This window comes from Lepidothrix coronata, unplaced genomic scaffold, assembly GCF_001604755.1.
Source record: "Lepidothrix coronata isolate B3197 unplaced genomic scaffold, Lepidothrix_coronata-1.0 Scaffold105, whole genome shotgun sequence".
In the NCBI taxonomy this organism is placed as follows: Eukaryota; Metazoa; Chordata; class Aves; order Passeriformes; family Pipridae; genus Lepidothrix; species Lepidothrix coronata.
In genome coordinates this window covers 1,638,915-1,658,275 of record NW_016690285.1, presented here as the reverse complement: position 1 = coordinate 1,658,275, position 19,361 = coordinate 1,638,915, and the positions used below count along the sequence as shown (strand labels likewise).

At 39.4% G+C, this 19,361-nt stretch overlaps 1 protein-coding gene across 1 annotated transcript in view; it reads left to right on the top strand.

Moving 5' to 3' along the window:
- NEB (nebulin) overlaps positions 1-19,361 on the top strand; it is a 95,969-nt gene that overhangs the window by 62,077 nt on the left and 14,531 nt on the right. Inside the window, 26 exon segments of the mRNA XM_017823712.1 lie at positions 208-312; positions 814-918; positions 1,121-1,225; positions 3,452-3,556; positions 5,140-5,244; positions 5,342-5,449; positions 6,509-6,613; positions 7,237-7,341; positions 7,470-7,574; positions 8,163-8,267; positions 8,355-8,465; positions 8,680-8,790; positions 9,256-9,357; positions 9,472-9,570; positions 10,089-10,187; positions 12,031-12,141; positions 12,268-12,372; positions 13,080-13,184; positions 14,245-14,349; positions 15,171-15,281; positions 15,493-15,603; positions 16,207-16,320; positions 16,451-16,555; positions 16,969-17,073; positions 17,189-17,293; positions 18,074-18,166. Of these exon segments, the coding sequence (XP_017679201.1) occupies positions 208-312; positions 814-918; positions 1,121-1,225; positions 3,452-3,556; positions 5,140-5,244; positions 5,342-5,449; positions 6,509-6,613; positions 7,237-7,341; positions 7,470-7,574; positions 8,163-8,267; positions 8,355-8,465; positions 8,680-8,790; positions 9,256-9,357; positions 9,472-9,570; positions 10,089-10,187; positions 12,031-12,141; positions 12,268-12,372; positions 13,080-13,184; positions 14,245-14,349; positions 15,171-15,281; positions 15,493-15,603; positions 16,207-16,320; positions 16,451-16,555; positions 16,969-17,073; positions 17,189-17,293; positions 18,074-18,166 (2,745 nt within the window).

Genomic DNA, 19,361 nt, shown 5'->3' with positions numbered 1-19,361 from the left:
TGCTGTTGTTCCATTGAAATGTGTGAAATAATTAGAAAAAATTAGATTATTTCCTTCCCTGGAATATTAGATTTGATTGCATTTGACGTTACAAACGTGAATCTCGTTTCCATTCTTGGTTCCTGTGTTTCAGAAAAACATATAGAACTGTGTGGTCTGAAGTGTTCTTTTAAATTGTTTTACTTAATTCTTCAATGTTCTTTGTAGATCAAATATAAGGAGAATTATAAGAGCCAGCTGGGAATCTGGAGATCAATCCCAGACCGTCCGGAGCATTTCCATCATCGCCTGGTCACGGATGCCATCAGTGATGTGAGTTCAGAGAGTTCCTGGAAAAGTTATAAGTAGGTTTCCAAAATGAGACCAAAGCCTTCTTTCTAAAGAAAGGGAAGGCAGGTGAAATCTTTTCAGTGATTTACACTTTCTCCTGGTAGATCTGTGAAATGACAGAGTGATTGCAATGGCTAAAACTGCAGCTCATCTCCTTTTCAAATTAACAGAGCAATCCTAATTCATTTCAGTTGCATTTTTCTGTTAACTCTGTCACCCTGTTAACCCTGTAATTGTTCATATCTGTAATTATACAATGACCCTTTAAATGTCCAAGAATAAATATTTTTGATTCACACAGGGACTCCAATAGTTAATGATAGATTAGGTATGTGAGTAATCTGAGTCCTCTCAGAAAAGTATGAGTAACTAATTTATTTAATCCTGGAATAATAATGGATGGAATTGTTTGCCACACCTTGAGGTGTCCTTTCAGCACTGATAATCTCCTCAAAACTGCATCCTTTCACTTCTTTTCCAAAGGTTAAATACAAGGAAGACTTGGAATGGCTCAGGGGCACCGGGTGTTATGTGTGGGATACTCCAGCTTTTGTCCTGGCAGAACAGAATAAAGTGCTCTACAGTGGGGTGAGTAAAACAGTCTGAGATGTTGCTGAATGTCTTTTTGACATTTGCTGTACATTTACAACCATTTGTTTGTAGAAAACTTAAACACACATATGCAATAATTCTACCACGGTCTGTCTCTAAAATCCTGTTTTCATTGCCTGGCCATTCTTTAGATTAAAATGGGGATTTTTGTTGTGTGTTTGGTTCTGGTTTTCTCCAGTGCAAGTACAAGGAGTCGTTTGAGAAGACCAAGTCCCAGTTTAAGTACGTGGCTGACTCTCCAAGTAACGAGCATTTTAGATATGCAACTCAGCTGATGGATGGGGTAAGTGCTGAAGGCTCCTCTGGAGTCTCCTACTCAAGTAGTAAAGTCTGTATGTAAATACAGAGCTGAAGGTGGATCTGCCTTATATTCAGGCTTAAAGATGCCTTAAGATCAGGCCGAAATCATGGAAGACAAGGTTGTTCTTATTGTCTGAGTATTAGTTTTTTACAGAACCTAGAAAGTGAAGTTCCCACCCCGTCCCATTAATTTGTCTCATTGCAAAGGAACTTTTCCTTTGCTGACTGGGAAACAAATGATAAATAATGCTGCTTGTGGAGTAACACTGCTGATTTCCATCTGAGAAAGGTATAGAGAGAAATCCAATTGCTTTCCTAAAGCATTGGAAAAAACAGTGTTGGGAAGACAGTCTTATGCCTGAAGTTACCAAAGCTCGTTTCATTCCAGATATTTTGCCTTGAATTTTTCCACTCTGCTACTCACTTTTATCTTATTTTTCACCTCTAGTGCTAAACAAACAATATACACACCTTCTAGTACAGGGGGTTAATGAACCCCCCGGAGTTTAAGGTTAAAATCACCCCTGGAATTTGTAGGATTAGTTTTCTACACCCACAGGACAAAGCCTGTGGAGAAACACCATGTTCTGGGTGATTCCCATCAGCTCAGAGTTGGAATATCACACACAGCTCTGATGCTTTTCATTGAAGAAGCAGATATTTGGACTCCCATTTTGGTATTTCATTACTTTTCACCAGCTATTACAATGAATTGTTTACCTGTCTGTCCATGTATTATAGTTTTACCTTTTTGGATAAGAAAAACTGTTCACAACAAATACAATTCCAGTTCTGTTGCTATAATTTTTTACTGAATTTGATAAACAATGAGCCAGAATTTCTTATGGATGATTGTTAGTATTCAGTTCTTATTGTTCAGTAAAGCAAATAAGGAAAAATTTAATATCAGAAGCATAAATGGGTAAAATTTTAGCAATGGGGCTCCATACATTGGAATGAACTTGCCTGGATGTCTTCTGTTCTATAAGTGATAAGTGTTTAATAAGGGATTATAGATTTTGCTAAAAAAATGTTAAAAAAATATTGTCTTTTACCCCCACATCTCATTGTCATCTTTTTATCCTCAGCTCGAGAATCTGTAATAGAGTTCTGCTGTTATTTTTCATGAAGAAAGTCAGTGACCAAATGAGTTTATTGGAGTGGCAGGGTTATGTAGACATGCTTAAATTGTGGTTTAGGCCTTCCAGTGACAACCTAGAAGTGCATGTACCTTTGGAAATTCTCTCTTCTTTTTGTTTTTAATTATTTTTCTCTTTTTGGCCATGACCTCCCAGCCCAGGCTGTAATGACCCCTGTGCAGAGGTGGCAATGGTTAGAACAATGACCTCTCTGTGTTTTCACTCTCTTGTCACGCTGTGTGATGCTCTCCTGAGCAGAAATTATATAGGGCTGCCTATGAGAAGCTCAAAGATAGGTACAGCGTTATTGTGGATGATCCCAGGAATCTCCTGGCCAAGTGGGTCTCCAGGCTGAGCAGTCAGGTACTGTGGGAGCACTGGGTCACTCCCAGAACTGTGTGCCACCTTCACCCAGCAGTATCAGCTGTGATACTGCCCTGGGCATTCGGGTCATCGGCGATCTTCGTTCTGCCACCCAAAAAGAACTGGGACTTTTTGTGTGAGCTGCTCTGTGCTTTATGTACTTTCATTATTGTGCATCAACTCACTGCAGAACCTGAGCCCTCTTCAAGCCACTGGAGAGGTTTAAAAAATGCCTTTACTTATCAAGCATTTCTTTTTTAATACCTCTCTTTTAAAGGCCTTTGCCAAGATAATCTTCTCCTTCCTAGATAAGCAGCAGTGCCATGTTTGCCTTTTGAGCGCTCTCACCTTCAGCTACAATTTCCCCTCATCTCCCCCCAAAAATTCATGATTTCCTTTCCTTCCCTATAAAAATATTAAGACATTTCCTTCCCTATGCAAATAGGAGAGGAAATATCTTTCTACATTTAATACAAGTGCATTTATGTATTTTTAGATGAATATTTATCCATTTCATATTTCTGTTGGCGATATCTGCCCCTGACATTCCCAACTCTGCAGATGTGAGTTGTATGCACATGTCAATGAATACATACAGTACCTTGCCTACATCTCTCCACTCTCCAAGTGTCTGGGATCTAGAGCTGTGTTGTTGTTCCTGGTGTTCATGGGTCTCTCTTGTCCTTCGTTGCCATTTGCATGAACAGAAAAGCTATAAATCCTTTGCCAAGATGCTCCTGCAACATGGATGTAATGAAATTCTGAGGCCAGATATGCTGACAGCTCTCTACAACACTTACTTGTGGAGCCAGGTAATATGAAGAACTGCTCTAGGAAACATTTAGATACAATTTCGCTGCTTGGACTTCTAATATTTCCTGCTTTCCTACGGATTTCAGACCCCAAGGATTTGCTGATGTGCTTTATGCTGGCAGTGATCAAATAGTTTTGAGACCAGAATATCACATTTACTGTCACTGGGTCACTCAGCTCAGGCTGATCTTGTCTCCATTTTCTCCCTTCATCATAAATAATTGTTATATATTTCACATATTTACATAAAAAGCAAATTTTCACACATTTCAGATATTATATGTTAATATTTCCTTAACCCAATTCTCATTCTGCCACCATTTCTTAGATTGCCCACCTTCCATAACATGAGTTCTTAATTACAGAATTAATGATGAAGTAATTTAAAGTAGATTATAACATTTATTCCCACTCTGCCTGGAATGGTGTCAGATAGAGAACAGAGTTATTTGTGCTCTGAAATCACAGCTGCTGGCAGTGACTTTACTCCTTTTAATGGTAAAAATGATTCCTGATCACAATTTAAATTATAGACCTGGAAAAAAAATAATAATAATAATAATAATAATAATAATAATAAATTATAAACTGGAGATTTATAATAATAAATTACTAATAAATTAAGTTATAAACTGGAAATGGAACAGTAGAAAACAATTACATGAAAGGAAGAAGGGTGTTATTCTTTACTATTAGTACAGATAATATTCTTCAGTATTAAATTACTGAAGGTCTTTATTAGGCACTTTTATTCCATTTTTCTGTGGATTTCTATTATCTCATTAAAAACTCCTTGCAGGTAATTTTGAGTATGTTTGAATTAAAAAAAAAACAAAACAGTGTCTGACTGCATGTTCACTTCATGTTATCGTTGATTATTTGTTCATAAGTTTTTTATATTTTGTCTGTCATGGTCCTGTTTCAAAAGCATGGGTTGGTTTTCTGATGAAGTGAAAGTTCTGTTTTAAAAATGACTTTTTAAAAATGTTTTCAAACCCCTTCCAGCTGCCCTCAGGGTGCCTACAATGAATCCAAACTCTTGGTGAAGAGCCTGTTCTCACTGAACCTTGTAAAACAGGTTTAGAGTCCTCAGTAGGGCAAGAAAAGTGTTATCAAGACACAAATGTTGCTGCCAAAGCCTTTAAAATATCCTGGCATTAGGATATATGTGGAGGATATTTTAATCTTTGGTTGTTTAAGATGATTTCTCCTCATTCTGGTTATAAAATCATTAAGGTTGGAAAAGACCCCCAAGATGATCAAGTCCAGCCTTGGGCCAAATATGATGAATGTTTAAAAAGGAGATGTTGTCCAGTTAGGGAATGTAAAAGTCACTGAACTGCCAAGATTGATTCTTTAGCTCCATCCTGGAGATAAATGAATGAAGTTAATCAGACAAATTAATTACTCAGGCAGCCTCTTGGGCACAGGAGGGGTTTGCAAAGCTCAGCTCCTGATGCATGTTCAGCTTGCTTGGGCTCTGTGGGAGGGTTTTGCAAAGTGATGTTCATATAAAATCACATCTCTCCCAGAGGTTTTGTCCTGCTCTGGGTGTTAATTTACAATCTTTCCCCACCACCAGATTCAGTACAAAAAGGACTATGAGAAGAAGAAAGACAAATACACCACAGTTTTGGATACCCCGGAGTACCTGAGGACCACCAAAGTCAACAAACAGATCAGTGATGTGAGTGTGCTTTGGGCTCATCTCCTCCTCCTTCCAACCTTTGGAGTGGGCTAATCACCCCCAGGGAATTAATCTGCTCTCCCACGTGCCTTTTCAGATTATTTACAAGCTGGAGTACAACAAAGCCAAGCCTAAGGGCTACACCACCATCCAGGACACGCCCATGTTGCTCCACGTGCGCAAGGTCAAGGACAGGATCAGTGATGTGAGTAAATCAGCCCTGGCTGGGGGTCAAAACCACACTTAATTAACTTTTTACCTTGATAGCCAATGTTTTTAACTCAGGTGTAACACTCAGGAAAAAAAATCCTTTCTTGTTAGAGCCTATTTTGTTTTGTTTGTCTGTTAAACTCTGTTTTCATTTAATGCTCTTTCAAAAAAACCCAGTTTTTCAGGAAGTGTTTTATATAACATTCTTCTGTAACTCTTGAAACATTTTTTTTTGTGTAATTATGCATTTTACTAATAATTTACATTTTACTAGCAGTAAAAGCCATGAGCTGCAACTGATCTCTAAATCACGAATTGGGGAGTTTTTTCCTAGGTTTTCGTCCTCTAGTGGCTTTTTTTGAGCCCTGAATAAATTAGTTAATACTTTACTGTGTTTATCAATTTCTTCTATGGATGTTGTGAATTCGTAAGGTAGATATTGTGGTCTAAAATAAAGATATGTTTTGATTCTGGGGCAGTGAAAGACTAGAAAGGAGAGAGAAAGGAAGAGGGAGTAGATAGAATAATATATAGGATTTAGGAGTCCTGGTCCTAATTCCTCCTTCTACCTTAGGCTTTCTCCCTGACCTTTGTATTGTTCTTTAGAGATCCATAAATAAAATGAGGATATTAACACTTCTGTAACTCAATATAGTACTGTCAGAATAAGTAACCTGAATGTCATTCAGATGCTCTGTGGATTATCTACATAAATAGTAAATCCAGGAAGGAAAAATAACCATATTATCCAGATACTAATGGGATCACCAGGAGACAGAGATGTTTCAAAGTGATCTGAGAACTAAAGTACATTTTTTAAAGCTCCAAATTGAATGCTGAGGTTCTACAAAGGAGTTTTCAGGAAGCATTGAATGCTCTTAGAAAACAAGTATATTTAAAGCATTTCTTTTAACCACATCCAGTCATTTCTTCTATTAAGATTTTATCTTGACAGGAGCAAATTTACTGTTATATTTTTCGCATTGGGATGCTTTTCTTGCTGCTGCTGCTGATTGGTACCTTTGTAACATTTGATGTGTTGGTCTTTCTGTAGCTGAAATACAAAGAAATGTATGAGAGGAGCAAATCTCGCTGCAACGTCGTGGCAGATTCGGTTCATATCAAGACTCCAAGACACGCTTACAAGCTCAACAGCAACGTGAGTTCACTTAAATTCAGGTCTCAATTTCATTATGGAGAGTGTTTCAGACTGGCAGGAGAGGCCACGAGTTCCATTTTCAGTTCCACTGAATTTTCTCAGCTTGGACGTCACTTCTAATTCTTACCCCGCTTGACTTCAATATATTTTAATTCATTTTGTGCTAAAATTCTCACTCTTGCAAGTTTTCCTTGAGGAGGTGCTTGTGTGTCACAAATCTACTGTTCTTTTAGTTGTCCTCTTTCCTGACACACAACTGTCCCAGGAATTCCCTGGGATGTTCTTGTAGACAAAGCAAGCACTTCATGGGAAGCTTTCCCATGTTTTCTGGTTTTAGTGGCCCAACACCCATTTCAAGAGGAAGAACCTGAAAGCTCCCACCTTCCTCAAAGTCAGGACATCACTTCACCCCTTCATATTCCATTTTCTACCTAAGAGTGGGAAAACTGGAATAAATAGACTCTGCATGAGTCAGAGGAAAGCCCCAATCTGACGTAGCTGCACTTTCTTCCCTCTTCTCTCTTTTTTTGGGACAGATCAAGGAGAATTTCCCTCTCTATGTCATGTGTAAAGTTCACACCTTCCAATTAACTCTCTTTTGTTTGGTTTTTCCCTGCAAACAGCTGGATTATAAGAAGAAATACGAAGCAGCCAAGGCTCACTGGCACCTGATTGCTGACAGGCCTGACTTTGTGCAAGCAGCCAAGTCGTCTCTGCAGCAGAGTGATGTAAGAAAGTCAGAACAACCCAAATATTCCCTTTTCCCACATCTCTCACGTCCAGAATATAAGAAACAAATTGTAGAAGATCTGAGACTGTTTTCTCTTATCCTTTTTTTATTTTTTATTCCCTGCAGTATGAATACAAACTGGACCGGGAATTCCTGAAGGGGTGCAAAATCTCTGTCACTGATGATAAAAACACAGTGTTGGCCTTAAATAATGCCATTTTAGCCAGTGATGTAAGTACTGAACTCACTTTTCCTCTCTAAGTAAGTAAAGTTCTTTGTTAGAACTTTATTTATTACATTAACTGTTTTATTGGGAATATGGTTGGAATAAGAGTGAAGCTTGGAACAGTTGTTCTCAGTCTCACTCCATTATTTGAATTGACTTGCTTATTTCATTAACAAATCAACAAAATTTGAATAAATTTGGTCTTGTAAATGTCACACGATATTAAATTAATATCCAAAGTTAACGTTGCCTGAACACCCCAGGCCTTCCACCCAGTTATCTCTGCATTCCTGGTATTGAAATGGAAATATCTGGAGAAAACAACAAAAAAAGCTGCAGCTATAAATCAGGCATAACACAAAGTATCTTTAATAATTACTATCAAGATATTAATATTTGCTATATCCATAAAATTCCAAGTGAGAGCTCTAGGAATGTATAGACTACAATGAATTTGTTTTGGAATATATTAAAATATGGGATTTTCTGCTAAGTTTTGCACTAGCAAGCAGACACAACTATAATAATTACTTTTTAATCTGCCACAAGACAAGGCAAACATGGCTTAAAATCAGATCTTTCCTTCCTGGTAGATAAAATACAAAGAGAAGCACAACAAAGCCCGGGGAACGTACCATGTGGTCCCAGACACACCTCAGATCCTCCTGGCCAAGAATGTCAGCTCTCTTGTCTCCGAGGTAAAACACCAGCAGTTATTTGCTCCTTTTAGTTTAATTTAATCCTTGAATTGCTGTTTCTTACCCCTTTTTGTGCTGTGCTTTCAGAACAAGTACAAAGAGCACAGCAAGAAGCAGCTTCCCCACGGCTCTTTCACAACCCTGCCCGAGACGCGAGACACGGTGCACGTGAAGGAGGTGACCAAGAACGTCAGTGAGGTGAGTTCAGACTCACATCATCGTCTCCAAATAACCACCTTTTACATCTAAACTGCAGATCGTGACGACCAAACTGGGGACCACACACTTTGGGAATGAGGAGACTCCACCTGATCCCTTCTCAGCAGTTTTGGGGGATTATTTCCAAGTTTTGGTAGCGTTTCCCTCCCTGTGAAATTCCCAAATCACACGTGGCCCTTTTTGCTCTTAACAGACAAACTACAAGAAGAAGTTTGTGAAGGAGAAAGGCAAATCTAATTATTCTGTCATGCTGGAGCCTCCTGAAGTGAAACATGCCATGGAAGTTGCCAAAAACCAGAGTACAGTGAGTTTGCCTTTTCTTTCCATTAATTAAGTAGGTTTTATAAGCAAATTCAATCAAAAAAACAAATTTCTGTATTTCTGAATTCCCTCCCAGCCTCCGTGTTTTGGTGTAATTTTGAAAAATTTTATTTTTCTTTTATCTGAAAGATTAAAGTACCTATATTTACAAATATAAAATTACACTGAAATGAAGGATTTGTGCTTGATCACATGGTGGGATTTAAAGTAATGTGATGCAAATCACATCTAATAATTTTTTCATTCTTTCAAATACAGACAGAATTTCCAATGTTTATTTCTTCATTTGTAGAAAACTTTCAAAAATAAATTCCCAAATCCCTTCCTTGTGAAATTATTTCAAAAATAAACCCGTCTTTCTCAGCAATGTTGCTGTGTCCCTCACTGGCATATTCCTTATGGATAACCCTCAGGAATTTCCTTTTCTTTGCCTGTTTTCATGGATTAGATTGAATACAAGAAGGATGCCAAGTCAAAGCTCCACTACACGCCGATAGCAGATCGACCAGATATTAAGAAAGCAACTCAGGCTGCCAAGTTAATCAGTAATGTAAGTGGGTTTTTAGTCTTCTCTGTAATTCTTAGACGTTAATTTTCCTACTAAACCAGTGTCAGTAGAATAATTCAAAGGGAATGCCAACTGTATCTTTATTTTCTCTGTTAGATTGAGTATAAAAAGCGTGGAGCAGCTGGTGTGGGGGTGACCATGCTGGGACGGCCAGACATTGAACTGGCCAAGGAGGTGTCCAAACTCACCAGCCAGGTAAGGAGGAATTAATTGAAAAGTGGGCAAAACTTTGGAACAGTGAGAGAAATGAGACATAATATTAACTTCTAATGTCACTATTATAACTGAAATTATTTCTAGATTAGGGGAAAAGGAAAAAAAAATAAAGTAAAAATTAAATACCAGCGCATGTATTTCTTTGTTCGATGAACATTTCTACTGATTTACTAAATGTCATTAATGGAGGTATAAAATCTTCTTAAAATGGTGTTGTGAGAAGATTTTTTTTTTTTTTTAAATGCTAAAGCTGAAGTGTTTGCCATTTCCTTTTACAGCTCTTCTGGATATTTATTGGCTTTACAAGAATCCCCCTCTGACCCAACTCTTATTACCCATCCTTTGAATGGACACTCGCTTTCTTGCAGCCGCTTTCCACCCCTTGTCTTCAAAATAATCTCGTGCCAGGACCTCAGAGCTTGGTTCTTTCTCCCCCTTTCATGCCTTAATGCTGGAATTTTGCCTTTCTGACCTTGCTTTCTTGCTGCTGATTGTAGGCTGAGTATCTCAAACAACACATGAGGGGCCACGGAGCTGCGTCCTATGACACCCCCTGGATGAGAACCTTTAAGAAAGCCAATATGCTCAGTAGCCATGTAAGATAATTTTAATTAAGTGGCATCCATGCCATTGTTGTGCACCTGTCTCTTGCTTGTGTATCATCTTGCAATTCTGAAGCACCACCTTGTTGAAACGTTTTTGTGCCTTTCAAAATGGCTTTGGAGCTTCCAGATGAGTGAAAACTCATCTTTTTCACGTCAAAACACCTAAAACTTGAGGTGTTATTTTCTGAAAGTGTGCAAAAAAAATAAAAGGAAATATATGTGTATGACAAATCTGAGTGATGGTGCTGGAAATTTTCAGTGAACAGTCACTAGAACTTCATTTTAACTTTCAAACCTCTGTTAAAACTTCGTTTAAACTTTATGTAAATTTTAGAGGAAATTTAAAATTCTAATTTATTTATAAATGTAAACAGCCTGTTTACACTGTGCTGGAATTTCATAGTGGAAAAATAGTGTGTGACTGAATCAATCCCAGAGCCTGGGAGGGCTTGGAGGGCACATCATTTCTTATCCTTCTTCCCACCTCAAAACCTTTGTGAAATAAAAAAGTGAGCCTGGGCTGCAGGTGTTGAAGTGGCAGCAGCAGGTCTGTGCCATTTCAGTCTTACACATGTATTTCCAAGTGAAAAAAAGGGGGGATTTCGGTTTTTCCATGTCTGCTGCATGTATCTGTGTCAGGAAAACCATGGATCTCTTCAGCAGAGCCAGGGATTCTCTAACTGAACCACTGAATTACAAGAAAAAGAAGAAATTAAGTTTATTCCCACTCAGTGCCGAGATCCTCCTTTTCCATGCTCTTGTCCCAGTGCTGACCAGTTCTTTGGGTCTTTTAAATGTTCTTTGCTGAGATTATTTTAATTCTAAGAGAAAATGAGCTGCTGTAGAGGCAGTGAGGGAGCAAAGAATAACTGGAATATCTTCAACTGTTTTGTTTTCTCTTGGCTATCTCTTCTCATAAACTTCTTATGTCCTTCTTTATGTCCTGTTTGTTTATCCAGTTGGGTTTTTTTAGTTGGATTTTGTCTGTCTGTCATGCTTGCTTTCAATTCTGCAATTTTTGGGGGTTAAAAAATTCTCATTCATGTCAACATTTCTCTGCCTCCAGCCTGGATCTGCTGGATTATTATGGCTCTCATTACCTGGCTGCTGCTGCTGTGGCTTGGAAGTGTTACTAAACCTCTAATCTAATTCCTGGTAATTAATTGTGTCCCTGTCCTGTTTGTGATCATTGGTGTCATTCGTCTCTTATTCAGCCAGAACACAGTGTTTGTATAATAACATATCGAAAAGTATTTGATGTATTGACATCTTCAGTGCTCTTATGTCTTTTAAAGCTCTTATTTCTCCAAGAAATATGCAAAAAGTTCTTTTAAACACCCTTATATATCCTCGTATTATATTATATTATATTATATTATATTATATCCTCTTACATTATATCATCTTATTATATTATATAAAATATAATATATTTTATATATATAATTGTTTTATGTTATACTCTTATTATACCTCTCTTTTCATCTCTTTGTGAAATGTCTTTAATCAATGGCCAGTTCCCATCAAGTGAAAAATTCTTCCTGCCCAAGGGCCAGGATTTGGCTCTATTTTGGCACCACAATTCTCTCGGGTCTTCTATTTTTACACTGAGGAGATGCAGTTTTTCATTCAAGTGGTATTTTGTAAATACAGATGTAGATTTTCTTTCCATGTCAGGTTTTCTTTGATATAACCTTATTCCACTGGGTGCCTTCAGGTTATTACATTTCTGTTCTTCTCCCCAGCAGCCCCATTGAAGCAGAGCCTCTTTGCCTTCTGCACCAAACAAGCGAGTCCTCAAGAGCAGTTGTAACCCTTGGTTGTTTCCATTTAGGTGAAATACAAGGAGAACTTTTCCAAAGAGTTGGGTAAGAAGCCAAAGTATGACCTAAAGGAGGCCAAAATCTACAAGACCATGAAGGACGCCCACAACATGGCCAGTGAGGTACGGGGGGGTTGTGCTTTGCCCTGAGGGGGGAAGTTCAGATTTCTTTGCCAAAAACCTCCTTGGTGTTACTAAAACACCCCCCAGCCCAGTTTCCTGAGGTGGTTTGTCCCCCCTGACGTGCAGGTGAAGTACAAAGCTGACCTGAAGAAGCTCCACAAGCCCGTCACGGACATGTCGCAGTCGCTGATCATGAACCACGTGCTGAGCACGAGCCAGCTCGCCAGTGCTGTAAGACCCTTAACTCACCCCTAATTCCCAATCCCACAGGGAATTCCCTCTGCTAACTCCTCCTGTAACAGCTCCTCCCTGTGTTGTTCCCATGGGACGTCACCTGGTAGTGATCTCTTCCTCCACCTCCTAATTATTAGTTCCTCGTTAACCAGCAGCTTCACCACTTTTGTCCTCTGGGAAGGGAAATCTTTCAAATCCTCTGATAATTTTTAGTGGATTGATTCTTTATCCCAATTTAACTGGTTGCACTACACTAACAAATGCCTTTTTTTTTTCTTTACTGATTAATATATTTAAATTCTTTAATTTTTTCTGTTTTTTTATCTTTTCATGTTTGTTTAATATCCCCCTGTTATAAATCTCCATGATTATGCCTAACAAAATAATTGAGAATTTTACTGAGAAAAGGCAAAAAACGTATCTTGGTACAGCCTTTTCTTTTATCTGCTGTGTTTTCTCTTTCCTTTTTCTTTTTTTTAATGGTTTTGACAAAATCTTTGTTACAACCCCCAAAAAAAATAACCCACACCTTTAACTCCCAGTTTCCAAAATCACTTCTAAACTTCTTGCTTTTTGTTTTGCTTCTTGTATTTCTAATTTCTCTTTGATGTTCCATTGAAGTGTTGCTTTGATTGGACCTGAGAAGTAAATTTTCTGAGGGATTTTTTTTTTTATTGAGATGATTTTTGACACCTTCCCTTCAGTACCAGTACAAGAAGCAATATGAGAAGAGTAAGGGTCACTACCATGTGGTGCCAGATAATCTTGAGCAGGTTCATCTCAGGGAGGCATCAGAACTCCAGAGCCACGTAAGTTGGTCGTGTGTTTGTCGTTATCCCAAAAAATATCCATCCCTGAAATCCTCCCAGGAAATTCTCTCCAGTCTCTAACAATCCCTCTCTGCTTTACCAACGCTGCCCCGTGAGAAATATCTGCACATTTGCAAGTAGAACACAGAAAATATACAGAAAAATACCTTCATTCCACAGTCAGTCTCAGTTCCTCACCCCTGCTGTGCCTGGATTTTTTACAGTGTATAATACATTTATCAGGGGGATTTTCCTATAGAAAAATGACCTGGAGATCACAGAAAAACTGGAAACTGGAGGAATCAGGGTCTGTTCACAGCTGTATTTTCAACTGCTTTAATTATTCAAGTGCAAGGACACCTTTGCCAATCCTTTTCTGCATCCAAAATTATTTTAACCCAAACAACTATTAAATGTGCCTGGTTTTCCCCTCTGGAATAAAATGGTGAGTCATTCCAGAGAAATTCATACTCTGATTTGGTCTCTAATCCTCTCCATTCCAAGTATTTATTGGCTGTAGAGCAAGAGGAAAATTGCTGGTAGGACACAAAGGACCGTGGTTATGGCATGGAATGCAATTCCAGGATTTTTGGGGTTGGAAGGGACCCCAAAGCCCATCCAGTCCCACCCCCTGCCATGGGCAGGGACACCTTCCACTAGCCCAGGTTGCTCCAACCTGGCCTTGGACACTTCCAGGGATTTTCAAAGCATGGAAGAGCAAAAAGGCCACGTAACAAAGGACTGTAAGAAAATGGTTAAAATTAAATTTTAAGTCACTGCTTTTTGGGATCAGGCTCTGACTCAGTGACATCTCATTCAACAATTGATGCCCTAAAGGCTGGATAATGTAATTTATAGGAAGAATATCTTCAACTTTGTGGACATTTTCCTTCCTGGGCACCAAATTTGACATTTGATGGTCAATAATAGAGTTTTCAGGAAGGTAAACAGTATTAAACATTAATTTTTTGCCACAGAACTGTTGTCAGTGAGCAGATGTTAGTCAATTAATTGGGTCTTGGATTATTTAAGAGGGTGACTTTTTGTCTTTTCTTCTCAGGTGAAATACAGGGAAAAGTATGAGAAGGAAAAAGGAAAACCCATGTTGGACTTTGAGACTCCAACATACCTCACAGCAAAGGAGTCCCAGCTCATGCAGAGCGAGGTACAGTCAAAATCAGTACTGATGGTCAAAAAAAACCTGCAATTTATTTTTTTATAGTTAAACCTTAATAGATATTTAATAGGCAGTTATACCTGTGTTCTGTGCATGCTGAGAGACTGAAAAATTACAGTTACATCAGATTTCTTTACACTGGTTATGAAATGCCACTGAAGCTTTCCTGTGTCACAGTAAAGTGGGTTTTTATCTGTTACTTTTTTAGCAAGAAGCTCTCAGTAAATGAAGCTTAAACAAGTCTTTGAGGAAGAAATGTAACATGAAATACATCTCCCTTAAACTTTACAAAAAAAAATACAGAGTGTGTTGGTTATCACAGCCCACAGAAAGTGCCCTGGTTATTTTTTCACCTCAAACTTCCATTTTTGAGGAAGCCCTTTATTCCCTGTGTGTCTCTGCTGTCCCAGACCTGTCACTCCATTTCCCTGAGCAGTTTTGTTGGGTTTATTTGAAGTATAATCTTGTTCTGGCACAGATGGAGGCTTGGCCATGCTGAAAAACACCTTTATAGGGCCGTATAAGTCATTGTGTTGGAGTGATTCCTTTAAATATTTTCTCTGCACAGACAAATAATCAGAAAAATAAAAAAATAAAGGCAGGATCTGATCATATTTCCATTAAAAAGCAATGAGCTCTTTCATAACCTTCGGTGAAAACAGGATTTATTGCTTTAGGTGCCCTCAAATAGTGTCATTAATGCTAATTCCTGCTCCATCCTCCCAGTAGTTTTTCACATCATTAAAAATGCTGTGATAAACACTTGCTATTTTGCTTTTTTTTTTTTTTCCCCTTCTTGCTCTCATTAGAAAGAATACAAGAAGGACTTTGAGGAGTCCATGAAGGGCAGGAACCTGACTGGCCTGGAGGTCACACCATCCCTGTTACATGTCAAATATGCAACCAAAATAGCCAGTGAGGTACCAGCAACTCTGTGCTTTATTCCCTCCTTCTTGTTTTCCAGATCTGGTTTTTTCTTTTGGAGCTTTTGTGGTTCTTTTTACTTTAATTCTTTTAATTATTATTATTATTTATTATTTTTTATCATTATTTATTTATTTATTATTAATTGGTAGAGTGCAGAGCTCCCTTTAGCCTGGATTTGCAGGTTTTTTCCTTCTTCTCCTGCAGAAAGAGTACAAGAAGGATCTGGAGGAAGGTGTTAAGGGGAAAGGACTGACAGCCCTGGAGGAGACTCCAGAGATGTTGAGAGCCAAGAATGCGACTCAAATCCTCAATGAGGTATGTCAGAGCTCTTTGGAAAATTCCTGAGTGGATGGAACATCCTCCAGCTGCCATGGAAAGGAATAACTTCCACTAGATCAGCTCTAAACCCTGTCCAGCCTGGCCTTGGACACTTCCAGGGATCCAGGGGCAGCCACAGCTTCTCTGGGCAACCTGTGCCAGGGCCTCCCAACCCTCCCAGCCAGGAATTCTTTCTCAATATCCCATCTAAATCTACCCTCCCACTGAGGGAGGAATGAACTTTGTCATTCCCTAGAAACTCCTGAGTAGAGTGATAAAAAGAACATGGGCAGGTGACTAAGGATCAAAATGGGAGCTCTTTTGTGGCTTTGCAGTCACTGCCAGGAGTTCAGGTGGGAAACAGGTGCTGGGATCAATAGTCAGATCAGTCCAGAGACTCATTTAGGTCATTAGTCCATTGCCTAAATCAGTCAAGGGACTAAGCCAAGGTCTAAGTCGTGAAGTGCACCCTGAAGTGACTGGATTGAACTGTGAGTTGATATTGGTGGTATTCCTGTTCTGAGCTGTGCTCATGAAACTGAAGTTGCTGAAGGTATTTCCTTCCCATTGCCATGATCTATTCCCTGTCTTCCCCTGCAGAAAGAGTACAAAAAAGCCTTGGAGTTAGAAATCCGAGGAAAAGGCCTGACAGAGCTGGCTCTGGAGACCCCAGATTTCGTGCGGGCCAAGAACGCCACGGACATCGCCAGCCAGGTGTGTGGGGGGACCCTGAGCTGTCACCTGGGCTCTTCTTAAAGGAAACCTCAGTTCTTTGTGCTTAAACCAAGTGCAAGTTGTTGTGCAGAGATGATTGAGGCACCTAAACCTGAGCTTTGCCCGACAGATCAAATACAAACAATTGGCAGAAATGGAGAAAGCCAACTACACCAGTGTTGTTGATACTCCAGAGATTATTCATGCCCACCAGGTCAAGAACCTTTCCAGCCAGGTATCTCGAGTGAAGCGACCTAATCACTGTTCATTGGCCACAAAATACTAATTTGGGCACCTGAATAACCACCTCTGACACCTTTCAGGTTACACCAGGAAGCAAATCTCTCTAGAGCTGTGATGTGGCATCTTACTCTGAAATTCCGTTTCAATAATCAAATTAATTGATTTTAATGCTGTGTAATACTCTGCAATACCAAAGCTAATTCTTTTCTGCGTGGATTTAGCTTAATTTTCCACTCCTTAATAACCTAATATTTAAATTAATTACACAGAGGCATAATCTCAGTTTACAGCAGGCAGAGGAGTACTCACATCTTCATAACGATGGGCATTATGCAGCAATAAATAATGCCAGCTTATCACTGCTTCTGTGGTTTCTGTTTTAATGTATTTGGGATTTTCTGTTAGAAAAAATACAAGGAAGAGGCAGAGAAGAGCATGTCACACTATGTGCCTGTGGCAGACACCCCAGAAATGCAGCGAGTCCGGGAGAACCAAAAGAACTTCAGCATAGTAAGTCCAGAAATACAAAAATTATTTTTTTTTCTCAGCTTCAAAGAAAACTCTACAAGTAAAGGTTTATGAGATAGAGTCAACGTTTGACATTTTACTTGAACTTTTCCAACAGCTCCAGTACCAGTCAGACCTTCAGAACAGCAAAGGAAAAGTCACAGTTGTCCAGGACACCCCGGAGATGCTGCGGGTGAAAGAGAACCAGAAGAACTTCAGCTCGGTAGGGTCACTTTGTGTCCTCAGTTGTCCCCAAAAATCCAGTTTAATGCTGGATAAAATAACTGGTTTTGGCTCTCCTCTTCCAGGTCCAGTAGATTTAGTTGGGTTTTATGGAGTGTTTTTACCACCTGTTTTTTTTGTGGAGTGCCCTGATTGGACTTTTTCGCATACGTAGCTGTGATATAGTTAAACAGTCACTCCTGTAATTAATTAGTATTCATTAGTAATTAATTAGTATTCCTTTTCTTTTGTCCTGTCCCCCTGTAAGTGCATTTTTGTCCTGTGGCCCCTCGTGCACTGTCTGCCTGACTTGTTTCCCATTCCATGTTGCTGTGAAGTTCCTCAAGTCTGTTGTAGAACTTTGCCTCCAGCACCATTATTAAAGCACACAACAAAGGGGAAAACATTTGTGGAAGAGCAAATTACGATTTTCAATCCTAAAATTGGCCCACAAATGTCTGGATCATAGAATTATGGAATGGTTTGTTTTGGAAGGGACCTTCAAGCCCATCTCGCCCCATCCCCTGCAGGGGCACCTTCCACTAGCCCAGGTTTCTCAGATATTCTACTGAAATAGATTTATTATACCAATGATATTCTACTTAAAATGCATCAAATATAAATGATCAGCCCCTTTTTTTTCCCCCAAATGGTGCTGAGACTTCAGTGAGGCAACAGGCAGTGACTGGAGCTGATCCTTTGTGCCCCAGTTCACTCTCTTAAGAGCAAGAATGTTGTGTTTTGGATGCTTAACCTTGTTGTCTTCATTCTAAATATTAAGATTTTGTATAAAGAAGATATTGGAACTGGAACCACTATTGAAAAGACACCAGAGATGCAGAGAGTTAAACAAACCCAGGATAATATCAGCTCGGTACAAAAGAATTGATTTTTAATCCTCTACCACTGCTAATTCCTCTTGAAATAATATTTCTTTTTCTATTTTTTTTTTCTTCTCATGTTGCTAACAGTGGTTTGGCAATAACCCCACCCAGTTAAGGGTGACTTTCTTCAAGTTTTTGCCTCTCCTTTTTACTTTAACAGTCATCTTTCTAATGATTAACACTCAGTTTCTTACTTACAACCCATTTCTAAACCACGAGAGCTCTTGCCAGCATTTTATTCTCACCCCAAAGGTTGTTTGGACAGAATCAAAGAATCTTTTAGGTTGGAAGGGACCTGTTGAGAGCATCTGTTGCTCCAGCAGGGTCTGAAGGTTGCTTGGATGAGCTGGGTTTTGAGTATCCCACAGGATGAAGATTCCACAACCTCTCCAGGCAACTTTGTTCCAGTGTCTGTGTGACCATCTCACAGTTAAAAAGTGTTTTACTGTGGTCACACTGAATTTTCTGCTGGTGGGGTTTTTTTTTATTGGTTGTTTTTTTTGGGCTTATTTGTTTATTTGTTTTGTTTGTTTAGAATTTTTTTGTTGTTTTTTTTTTGGTTTTTTTGTTTGTTTGTTTGGTTTTTTTTTTTAGGTTTTTTTTCCCTTGTTTGGTCTTTGGGGATTTTTTTGTGTGGCTGGTTTTTTTTTCTTTCTAGGGTAGGGGTTAGGTTTTTCTGTTTGGTTTGTTTTATTTTTTTGTCCTGTCACTGGCAGCTCCTAAAAAGAGCAGCTCCCTCCCCTTTATTCCTTCTCACTGGGCATTTCTACACATTGAGAAGTTCCCCCTGAACATCTTCTCCAAACTGAAGAGGGATGGCCTTTGCCACGAGGGTCCTCAGGATCCTTCTCTGCAAAGCTGCTTCCCAGCCAGTCATTCCCAGCCTGGGGCTGTTCCTCCCTGTTACAGGACCTTGAATTCCCCCCTGTGGAACCTCCTGAGGTGCCTCTCAACCCCTTTCTCCATCCCTGTCCCTCTGAATGCAGCACAACCCTTGGGTGGGTCAGCCAACCCTCCCAGCTTTGTCACCCTCTGTCCCAGATCCAGGTCCCCCGGGAGGGTGACCCAGTTTTGACCTGGGGTCCCCCAGTGGTCACTTGTGTCCAGCTGCTCCTGGTGCCACTGCTCAGGACCCTCTGGATCCAGTTTTCTGTCCGTGTCTTGTGCTTGTCTGTGGAGCTGCCA